This window comes from Coffea eugenioides, unplaced genomic scaffold (assembly GCF_003713205.1).
Source record: "Coffea eugenioides isolate CCC68of unplaced genomic scaffold, Ceug_1.0 ScVebR1_3436;HRSCAF=4647, whole genome shotgun sequence".
NCBI lineage: Eukaryota > Viridiplantae > Streptophyta > Magnoliopsida > Gentianales > Rubiaceae > Coffea > Coffea eugenioides.
In genome coordinates, this window is record NW_020864013.1 from 35105 (window position 1) to 47346 (window position 12242).

At 34.2% G+C, this 12242-nt stretch overlaps 1 protein-coding gene across 1 annotated transcript; it reads right to left on the reverse strand.

Annotated features, from left to right (window-relative positions):
- Positions 1-735: 735 nt before the first annotated feature.
- Positions 736-4326, reverse strand: LOC113757937. Its single transcript, XM_027301000.1, has 4 exons — positions 2078-4326; positions 1685-1885; positions 1483-1570; positions 736-1392 (listed from the first exon to the last, which is right to left on the reverse strand). The coding sequence occupies exons 1-4, from the start codon at positions 4324-4326 to the stop codon at positions 736-738; spliced, it is 3195 nt and encodes a 1064-aa protein (XP_027156801.1).
- Between the last annotated feature and the right edge of the window lie 7916 nt (positions 4327-12242).

A 12242-nucleotide genomic window follows, 5' to 3' on the forward strand; every position in this document is an offset into this window, starting at 1 on the left:
CTACTCTCAGCTTGTATACCTGAATTTCTTGTAGCATTTTCTCTAGCAGAGGATGCACTAGGAATCTATAATCCAGCAATTTAAGCCACCATTATACAGCGACATGTAAAAGCTGAATCAATTGCTTTGTCATAAACCAGTTTATCTAAATGGCAGATTGAAAAAAATAATAACTAACCTCAGATTCATCAAATAGACGGATCCTAGAAGACTTTTTTGTTAATACAGGTTCAGTGACATTGCTTGTCTTGGGAATTGCACTATTTTTTGGTTCACTAGCTTGCTACAATAACATAAGAATGCGCTTATCAATAGTAACTAGTTTAGGATGATAATTGCTAGTTTAGGAAAAAAGAAAATATCCGGAAATGACTCTTGTTTCTTTACCTGGCAGCTTACATTTTCTTCAGTTTGCTCCACAATTCCTCGCCCAGCATCCCGACTTTGTCGTAAAGTAAATTTTCCCTTTTTCCCCGGTCCAGCCATCTATCTACATAATCATATAACGCAAGCACCACCAAAATCGTAAACAACACAAGCAGCCATGACAACATATCATAAACTACAGAAAAAATACAAGAAAAAATTTGATTAAGAAATTCAATGAACAACATTGTTTAATCTGATTCATAGTCATTGATTTGTACAAATTGTTCATTTTCATCCTCAGAATTGAATTGTTGCTCAATTTCCTCATCATTATCAATAAAATTGTCATCCAATTGCCTTGCACGGCTAGCTGACAATTCTATATAAAAACATAGCACCAGCCTCTATCCTTTCTTCAGTTTGCACATCTCCTCTCTTCAAACTGACCAACTCAAGATTTTCTTGTACACCAATCAAATCTTCATGATACTCTTCTTGGTAAGCCTCTTCGTTATCAACCAAATCATCTTCATGCTTCTCAGGAACATCATAAGATGAGCGTGGACTAACTAACTCTACAACATGCCAATTACCTCCAAGCTTCAAATCTTGAAGATAGAAAACTTGTTCAGCTTGGGATGCTAATATAAAAGGCTGGTCTGAGTACCATGTTTTTGACATGTTGATGCTAGTGATATTGCTCTGCTTGTCTACTTTGATTCCCGAATTATTTCTCAAGTCCCACCAATCACATTTAAACACAACTACTCGATTTTGAGTAAATGAGTATTCAACCTCAACTATATCAGTAATTATACCATAGAAGTATGTTTCTTTATCAGCATGCTCCCCCTTTACCATAACTCCACTATTTTGTGTCTTTCTTTCTCTTTCCCGAGCCTTAATGTGGAATCTAAATCCATTCACATTACAGCCAGCAAATGTATTGACTCGAAAATCAGGTCCTCTAGCCAAGGACAACAATTCATCAGTACATTCTCCACGTGCATGTGTATACATGACCTACATCAGCCATACCAGATTCTTTAATAGTTTACTAAAATAAAAAGTAAAGGAAATTGACAAGTTTTTAACATCTCTTCCAATACTTACACGTTCTTCAAACCACTTTGGAAACTCCGAGTCTAGCCTTTGGTGTACGCTCGATAAATTTTGCTTTTCAAGAATTTGTCTATGCTCCCTAAATTTGTAGTAGTAGAAGTAGTTACATATTCTATCAAATGACTTTAATTACAAGCAATGAAGAACATATTATAGAACACGACATAGATTTATCATTAAAGTATATTATTACCTCATGTAATCATCTACTTCTTCACAATTTTTCAAGATGAACAGGTGTATTCTTTGCAATTCAACCTCACTTAGATAACCAATCAGTGCTGCCCCAAAGGGCCGAGCCAAGCTAGAAAATATAGATAATTTTCCAGCAGCTTCGTGTTTCTCCATATTTCGTTCCGTTTGATTAAACCTGGTCGGAACATCATGCAAATACCTGGAAATGAATGTAAGACATTCATCATCCAAGTAGCGCTCAGCTATACAGCCTTCAGGTCGTGCCCTATTATTCACATAGCCTTTGTATTGACCCATTTTTCTATCCAAAAAAAATTCAGCCCGAGTTGTTAGAAAATAAGAAAATTGGAGGTAAATCAAATAGGCATTATTAAAAATAAGAGGCATGTACCTCTCAAATGGAAACATCCACCGGTATTGAGCTGGTCCAGCAATCTTGGATTTAGTGGGTAAATGGACCATTAAATGGACCATTACATCAAAGAAATTTGGAGGAAAAATTTTCTCAAGTTTGCATAGTATTAAAATAATATTTTTTTCCTGCATTTCCAGCTCATCTAGATAGAGAGTTCGAGAACAAATTTTTCGAAAAAAATTGCTGATCTCTACTAAAATCTGAGATACATCTTTTGACAGCATTCCTCTAGTTGCTACTGGAAGAATTCGTTGTATGAACACATAGTAGTCATGACTCTTCATTCCTAAAAGTTGACACTCCTTGGTCTTCACACACCGAGGAATGTTTGAAGCAAAGCCATCCGGGAACTTGATAGTGCTCAAAAACTGGCAGAAATTCTTTTTCTCTAGGCGTGATAAAGTGTAACATGCAGGTGGCATAACTTTAGATGCGCCACCTCCCGGTTGTAGATGCAACTCTTCCCTTAATCCCATTTCTTTTAAATCCTCCCTAGCCTGCCATGTGTCCTTAGTTCTCGAAGGGATATTCATTAATGTACCTACCAAAGATTCACATACATTCTTGACAATGTGCATAATATCCAAATTATGTCTAATTTTATTGGTACTCCAATATGGAAGTTCAAAGAATATGCTCATCTTCTTCCAATTTGAACTGTTCTGCACGCGTTTTCTTTTCTTCTGTTGCAGCAAATCAGGTGCCTTGCCAAACTCAACTTGCTCAATACGAAGAAGTTGTTGGAGGACTTCCTCACCTGATAGGGTCCTAGGAGGCTGTCTATGTTCTCTTTCTCCATTAAATTGTTTTTTTTCTCGACGCCATTTATGATCAATAGGTAGAAAACGGCGATGGCCCATGTAACAACATTTGTGACCATTATTAAGATATAGACTAGTCGTCTCATCTAAGCACACAGGACATGCCTTGTACCCTTTTGTACTCCATCCCGACAAATAGCCATATGCTGGAAAATCGTTTATTGTCCACAAAAGTGCTGCACGTAACATGAACTTCTCCTCCCTGAAGGCATCATATGTCTCCACACCAGTGGCAAATAACTCTTTTAACTCATCAACTAGTGGTCTAAAGAATATGTCAATGTCATTTCCAGGTGCTTTGGGACCAGGAATAATCATTGATAGGAAAAAAAATGGATCTTTTAAGCATTTCCAAGGAGGTAGATTGTAAGGAACAAGGATAACAGGCCATATACTGTATGAATTGCTCATGGTTCCAAAGGGATTAAAGCCATCACTAGCAAGTCCTAGCCTCACATTTCTAGGATCTTCAGCGAAGGACTTGTGATTTCTATCAAAATCCTTCCAAGCTAATGAATCAGCAGGGTGTCGCATCATGTTCTCATTATCTACACGTCTCTCCTTATGCCACCTCATATCCCGAGCAATCTCTTTGTTCACAAACAGTCTTTGCAGCCTTGGTTTTAATGGAAAATAACGCAACACCTTTCTAGGTATTTTGGAATTTGGAGATTTATACCGCGGTGCTTTACATTTTTCATTTGGACAATGATCAAGGCCTTTATTTTCATTCCAAAAGAGTGCGCAATCATTTTCACAGGCGTGGATCTTTTCACACTTCAGCCCCAACTCACGGATGAAATTTTTTGCCTCGTAATATGAACTGGGAATCAAAGCTGTAGGAAATACTTGATGCAAGAACTTCAGCAACATATCAGTAGATTTACAAGTCCACCGATTCATTGTTTTCAAGTGGAGGATATGGACAATAAACGAGAGTTTTGAATACTTTTCACAGCCCGGGTATAGAGATTTTTCAGCCTCCGATAATAATCTGAGAAACCTACTTGCTTCTCCTTCTTTCTCGGTACAAGCACCCGTATCAAGTTCCGGTGAATGTCTCCAACTCTCACCAAAGTTAGCAACTCCTACATCATTTAACAGCTCCTCCATACTGTCAAAGTCACTATCGTTGTCATTTATTTCTATGTCATCATTCTCATCATCAGATTCAAACCCTTCGCCATGATATATCCACCTAGTATAACTATCAACAATTCCTCGACACAAGTGATTGGCCATGACTTCCTTAGTTTGATCCTCAAAATTATTGCATACTTTGCAAGGACATGGCAGTTTACAATTAGGATCCTTGCCTAGAAAAGCAAACTTAATAAATTCATCAACTCCATCTAAATACTTGGGGTCTAGGTAGTTCTTAATAGACATCCAACTCCTGTCCATATTGTTGCAGCCCTTTATCCTACCATAAAGAATATGACCGCCACATTATATAGAAAACAAATGCAATGTAATATGAACTAAATTTAAACTCCTCAAATACCAGCAATGGGATCCAAGGTGTAAAACACATTTTTAGCAAAAATCAACCATCTCAAGTACAAATGCATTAGTAAGGCAACAAACTAAATAGAATCTGCAGCCACAGTATACATGCAAAAGTTTGGCAAACAAAAGATAAAGCCATAACATGAATAATCAATTTCATAGGCTGATTTTGCTAGCTAACAGCACACTACATGTTCAAAAAACATAGGATCAGGCATCATATATTTGTAAAGGGAAGATGCCCAACACAGAAATAATAGAAGAGTAAAGCACAAATATAAATTTCAAGCCTGAATAATGGTAAGAAGGAACAGTACCTGAAACTCAGACCACTCAATTGGTTTCCTTTTCCTACCAAGAACAGGAGCTATTTGCAATCTTAGCACCGCTCCAGATGCAGCAGTATGTGCCTTTACAAGAACCTCCTTATATCTGGTCTGAAATGCAACTGGGAGAAAACGTCCAGTGCTTTTGTTACCAACCCTGTTTATCAAGAATATCCCCAATTATATGGTAAGCCACTAATGTAAGGACTTGAATACAAGGCATAGACCTTCTCCACCAGCCTCTTTAACATCCATTAAAGATAAATTTAGCATCTCCTTTTAACAAACTTAGAATCTGGAGTATCTTGAGGAAAAAAGGGACTTTGAGCATAATCAATTTACTAACAAGAAAGACAGGTTTTCAAATTGCTCATATCTTTTAAGGAATACGTGACTTTGAACTAAATATGAGAACATCCAATTCCAGGTTAGTGAAAGTCCTTAAAGCTTCCACTGATGGCTATGCGCTTTACAATTAGCTTGAAATTGACTCATCACAGTTCCTAATGTCCTACCTGAGCTCGGTCAAGTAAATTGAAAAACAAACCATAGCTAAATGAAATAGTGGTCACCGGCTAAGATCAGAAAGTCATTTAGTGATGTGATAATATGTAGGACAGCCTGGATTAAAAATATTGTAGAATATGTATATCTAACATCTCCATAGAGTGGTTTAATAGTCTAGTGCCACTTAAATGTTAGAGTAATCAAACGAGGACCATTTATTCAAAAGCAAAACGTTAAACTTATTGTAGAAAAATTAGATTGTTAGCTTATCTATTTCTTCAGTGATTTTTAGAAAAGAACAAAAATTAGATTGCTAGTTCATTTTTTTTCTTGATCATCCTAACTGGTATTTTTGGGAAAAGAATAAATATATACACTGTTTAACATGCATACTTCTGAGAATTATACTTGAATAAAATATGACCGATTTGACTTTATCAATTTGTCAACTAAATCCATAGCTTATGCTCCACTTCGAAGGATTAATGCTGTACATAATCAATATAACTATGCTACTTATTAAGCCATCAAAAGTGCAGATTTCAGATATAGGGTGTTAATTTAACCCTTCGATCCCTATATACAAAAACCAAAATTTTCTTTTTAAAAAAACAATACCAGAATTTATTGCAATGCAACTGAAAATATTAGACAAAATAGACCCACTGAGACTAGAGTCTTGGTTGCTGCTAATTCACAAGAACTGGGCAGTGGACATAAATGATTCCTTCGTCCATTCCCTCAATTTCTGTCCCCTTTCATGGCAACCTTATCGGATAAGGGGATATATACCCAAGAAAACGAAAAAGATTTTGGTCACGGTTACACCTAACTCTCAACCAAGACATGTATTACGTAATTAGCAATAGGGCCACAAAAATTTAATATATCAGTATTTCCAACGACAGCAAACCAAAACCATGGAAGCTCAAAACTTCGCTTACTGGGTAAGCCTACAAAAATTAATTGCGCTGTCAATGAAATAACCTTGAACTACTCACCTAATTGGCCAGTTATTTAAACAAAACTCGATCCCTTCTCTCGGAATGCCCAACATAGGCTTCCATTCCAATTTTCAACAATTCTGTCTCCTCCCTCTTTAATGCATTCCAGAAAATAAGGAGCACTGGCTCCTCGGACCATCCTAAACTACCCTAACCTGTGGTCAGATAACCCAAAATATTGAAGCTAAAACAAGTAGCTACACAGCTTAATCCAGGCGACTCAGTAGCGATAACAAAAAGGATCTTACATATTAGGGATTTGGAAAAATTGGGGAAAATGTATAGGAGAGAGAAAAACGAACCTTTCCAATGAAAACCTTGTACTTTAATGCTGGACAGCCATGGTGATGCTAGTGAGAAGCCAGAGAACGGATTTGTTGTGTGGGTGAAAGTATCAGGCCGTGCGGAAGCTCTGTTTTGTGCTCAGTGCGGAAGCTCTGTTTTGGTGCTTAGTGCAGAAGCTTTTGTTTACTTCAGCTCGGTGAAAGTTTGTCTCAAGTGTTCCGTTGCTTTAAGTCAGACCAAGTGTTCCGTTGCTTTTGTTTTCAGAATGTGTTCCGCTGCTTTGGTCTTTGCTTTGCTTTGGATATTGTTTTTGTTGCGCGGCACTTTCACTATGATTTGATCAAAATTTTGACTTCACTCATTTTCCCTCCATTTGATACCAAAAATCATGTTTTTTTCTAGATTTGTAATATGGTTTGAACCATAGATTTTAATGCTATAGTATTATTCTTTATTTTTTAGCAAAAAATAAAAATTTTCATCAACATAGGTGGCAAAAATTGTTAATTTCATATAATTGAAAATGTACTTTTATAATTTGCTAATATTTTATACTAATTTCTTATAATTGCAGCACTAAAGAACATCTTGTAATTGAAAATAATTAAACTCAAATTATATGGTTATAACATAGTTTCAATAAAAATAATCATTTTCCCAACATTTGAGACCAATCATCATGCTTTTTTTATTTTTAATTTGGTTTGAAGCATAGATTTTATTGCTATAGTATTATTCTTTATTTTTTAGTACAAAAACACAAATTTTCATCAATATAGGTGGCAAAATTTGTTAATTACATATAAGTGAAAATATACTTTTATAATTTGCAAATATTTTAGCCCTGCAATTTTTTATAATTGCAGCACTAAAGTACATCATTAATTGAAAATAACGAAAGTCAAATTCTATGGTTATAACAGACTTTCATTAAAAATAATCAAATGCTATTAATAAGACATTATTGTTAAGTCAAAATCAAAGAAAATTTAGTGATGACATAATGTTATCACTAATTTATTCAAGATTATAATGACAAGAAAAGTCGTCACTAATTAAATTGCTAGTTTTTAATATTGTCAATTGCTAGTTTTTAATACTTTTGTGAAAATATTGATAATGGTTGAGAAAATTTTGTTACATTACTGCAAGTGATAAATGTACTTTTGTTCTTTTTCAAACATTTATTTTAATGTTTAATTTTGTTTAAAACTATTGTACTAGTATAGATTTGCATGACAAAACTTAAGTTCTCAATAGTTAAAAAATTCATTACAGAGAAAACACAAAGTAGTAGTTGCAAAATGTGTATAAATTACAGATATTTTAATGTGTATAAATTACAGTTTATTTTAATGTTTAATTTTGTTTGAAACTATTTTACTAGTATAGATTTGCAAGACATAGATTTATGGGTAATTTCTTTTTTTTTTTCCTTTCACATATTTAATTTATGTTAAATACAAAACCTACCAGTTTCCCTTTCATAAAAATATTAGTGCAACACTTTTTGAATTTTACTTACAAACATTTATGTATTTAACATAAATTAAATGATTCAGAGTGAAATGCCCATAAAGAGCAGAATATTTGTTCATGTAATGGAGGAAACCCACAAAGAGTTGGTACTTTATGGGCCATTTCTTTTTTTAAAAAAATTTAATTTATGTTGAAAAGATAACCTGCCAGTTTTCGTTTTGTAAGAAATCAGTGTAACACTTTTTGAATTTTACTTACAAACATTTATAAATTTATCATAAATTATATGTTTGAGAGTAAAATGCCCATAAAAAGTTGGTACTTTGAATAGATAATGCTCATTTGCCCATAAACTACACTCCCTGAAGGCTATTTTGTTAATTACTTTGTAGTACTTTGTTATTCCTTTGCTAATACTACTTGGCACGTAGTACAAAGGATAAATCTGGCATAAATTTCTTATTCCATTGATAAAAAGACCTGGCTGCCTTATAACTATTGTAATGAAAGATATATCTTTAGAGTTTATAACAAATTATTACTTAAGTTTGAGAAAATTATAAAATATTTATGCATAGTTTATCAAGATACCATTCGCAATTTCCTAATAAAAAATAGGGGCTAAATTGTAAAAGCTAGGGTGCCATAATAGAAATAATAAAATTGGTGTATTACATATGGGGGTTAAATTGCAAAAGTTAGAGTGCCATAGTAGAATTAATGAAATTGGTGAATTACATATGGGGCTAAATTACAAAAGTTAGGGAGTAATAATAGAATTAAAGAAATCGGTGTACTACATATGGGGCTAAATTGTAAAAGTTAAGGTATCATAATGGAATGAATGGAATTTTTTACAACATTTGGGACTAAATCGCAAAAGTTAGGGTGGCACAGCAGAATTATTGAAAGTGACTTAAAAATAAGTACTTTAAACAGTGACGATTAATTCTTGTCACTAAATCCGAATCGGTAGAGTGACAGTGACGATATTACAAGTTGTCACTATATAGATCATTTTAGTGACAACGTTTTTCAAGGTCGTCACTGCATACTTAGTTGCTTTGAGCAATTATGACAACTATACTTGTCGTCACTAAACAACCACGTTTTGTGATGACTTTTATCGTCACTAGAAAATGTTGTCACTAATGACCATATTTCTTGCAGTGTAGTTTGTGACGAAAATAATGGGTCGTCACTAAATATTTAGTTGCTTTGATGCAATTGTGACAACTTTAAGTGTCGCGACTAAAGAAGCTCCTTTTGTGACGACTTATTGTCATCACTACAAAATGTTGTCACTAATAACTTTTTTTTTGGTGATCAGTGACGACAACAAAAAGTCGTCCGTAAATAGGCCAAGCAATAGTGATGATGTTCTTAATGTCGTCACTATTGTGTGTTCTAAACACTCCCGCGCTCTTACTAAATCTTGGCGGGAATTTACTAGTGACGACTTAGAAAAGTCGTCACAAATGAGTTGGCTCCCATTAGAGGTTTGTGACGAGTTAGAAAGTCGTCAATAAAGGATCCTCTTTTGTGACAACTTTGTTTCGTCACAGAGAAAAGTTGTCACTGATGACCAATTTTCTTGTAGTGACGCATCCATTTGAATTGGGTTATTTTTCAAAAACAAGTTTTTTAAATACAATACTACAGTAACACACAAATAAAAACAATTCAAAAAACATTTTATCCATACAATATATCAAGTATTTCAAAAAAATTTATAATAAAAATTTTTCATATACACTATTAATAAAATATTTTAAAAACACCCCTAAAAGCAACTAATCCATACGGACATGTCACATCATGCGAAGTAATGCGTCAACTTGGCTGTACCGAGACCAATAACGATATGGGCTGACCACCTGGATATATATTCGTTAGTCAAGGCGGTGGCCAGGCCCCATACCCTAAACCTAACTAACTATTAGATTCTTAATTTGCGTCTATTATTGATCGACTATTTTTCTCTGAATTCCAAAGATGCACATTACATACCTCCTTTTAGAGAAAGACATGGATTCATTTTACTTTACATCCTAAACCTAACTAACAGCAGAGGCTCCTCTGGAAAGGACAAGTGAAATTGTATTAGATTTAGAGGTAACTACTGGACAGTGCAGTCCCTTTTTTCTTTTCCTTTTTTTTTTTTCTTTTTTCACTTTTGCATGGAATCCTAAGAAACCTAATGTAAAAATAACTAGGATATTGAGTATAACTACTTCAATGGGGCCTCACGTATTTTCGTGAGATTGGCCATATAAAATTTATAATGAACAAATATTTTTGGATGATACTATTTCAATACTTGCGTAATCATACTTTATCAGTGCTAGCTTCCATAGCATCGAAGCTTTAACAAAGAAGTAAGCATGATATTTGTTAGCTAACCATGCTATTAACATACATATTGGACTATGCTATTCAAAACTTGCATGTAAGATAAAAAGGGACAAAGTAGATACTGAAATCGTTCATGGTGATCTAGTTTCAATGAGCTGTAGGATGCTTTGAGTCCTTCTTACGGCTAGAAGAAAGATTTCTATTTGCTAGTATACTAAGTATTGTTGATAGCAGTAGGCTTTCTGCATTTGTATTTGGAGGCTGAACTGCTAGGCTGCTAGCAAAAGTTTCGAGTTTGACAAAAGCCTGTTGCTTTCCCCAGTTCAGTCGACTACCTTCTTACCTGAACAAAATTTATATCATAAAATTAATACATGGACTTTAAAGCCATGATAACATGAACAAAAGAATAAATTGCAATAAAAAGAAAAGACTGTACATGCTGATACCTATATATATGATTCACTGTCTAGAATAAATTTCCAGGAAAAATAAATCACTTAACCCCTTGGTTTTTCAAATGGTCACATGATCCCCTCAAGGGTTTAGAATGTCCACATAACCCCATATGATTTTATATAAAGTGAAAAATGGGCAAAAAGCACCAATAGCTACAGCTACGTTTGTTGAACCAAACGCATTCTAAAATGTGTGTGATCGAACCATAATATTCACTTAACACTCCTATAATTCTTATTTGCATTTACTTTAACTACTATAATTTTCGCATTTATCTGCATGACCCTCCTATAATTTTATGGAAGGTGGTTCGTCTGCTGTTCCAATTTGTGTTTAAGTAAGTGCATTACTAGTATTTCAACTAATGATGTTTTGTGTGCTATTTTCTCTCAAGTTTTCATTTTACATGACACTATAGGGGGTGATGGATATTTTGAAATGTTAGCAGGGTTATATGATAATTTGTGAATCTATAGGGGCTATGTGTGATTTGTCAAAAAAAAATTTGTGTGAAATGTTAGCAGGGTTATATGATAATTTGTGAATCTATAGGGGCTATGTGTGATTTGTCAAAAAAAAATCTCTAACGGGGGAAAACAGTCTTAGAGAGAGAGAGAGACAGATGCAACAATTAGCTGCTGCAAAGCATTCTATCCTGGGAAAGAATAATCAAACAATTAACTGCTGCAAAGCATTCTATCCAGAGAAAGAATAATCAAACTGCTATTTTCAATGGTCCACATTACTGTTTCTTGTGCACCTAATGGTTATTCCGGTAGAGCTCAAGATAATCAATATCCAAGATAATCTACCACGAGGAAAGAGAATCCAACAAGATTATATAGATTTAAAACCATTTCTTGAATTGGACAAGACTGAGGCTTGTATTCACAAGATTTTAACACTTAAGTTAGCATCTTTTGCAGGACTAAAATCTTACTCTCTGCCTTGAATGAAATTATAAGTTGGAAGGAATATTCAGTAGTTGATAGTACAAGTGGTGTTCTGAAACGGCACATTTTGATTTTTATTACTTGCTTAGTCATGTAAGCCTATGAAGTTAATGACCTGAATTTAAAAGTTTAACAATTTTAATAGTTTAGAATCCACTTACCAATCATCTTGGTTGAGGAATCAGGGTTTCAGGAAATTGTATAGGAAAAGAGACGAGTTTTTGTCACTATCTTCTATTAAGTTGATCTGAAAAATTTGCACCAAATTGAGATGAATCTGGTAAAGTAATTTGTTGCAGTCATTGTTAAGAAAAATATCTCAGCTTCAAGCTTCGGGTTGGGTGAGGTCTCAAGCATAAGTTGGTTTGCTTTAAATTTCTTTTCCAGATTGTTTAACCAATGACCAAAATTACTAACTAAATTTTATAACCAATATTGAAATT

What these genes read in the sequence shown, in the direction of transcription:
- LOC113757937 (XM_027301000.1), bottom strand. Translation starts at nt 4,326, where the DNA reads ATGGACAGGAGTTGGATGTCTATTAAGAACTACCTAGACCCCAAGTAT. An exon ending in TGGATGTTTCCATTTGAGAG is followed by an intron (nt 1,886 to 2,077) that starts GTACATGCCTCT and finishes ATTCATTTCCAG; the next exon opens with GTATTTGCATGATGTTCCGA. An exon ending in CAAAGTGGTTTGAAGAACGT is followed by an intron (nt 1,393 to 1,482) that starts GTAAGTATTGGA and finishes TGGCTGATGTAG; the next exon opens with GTCATGTATACACATGCACG.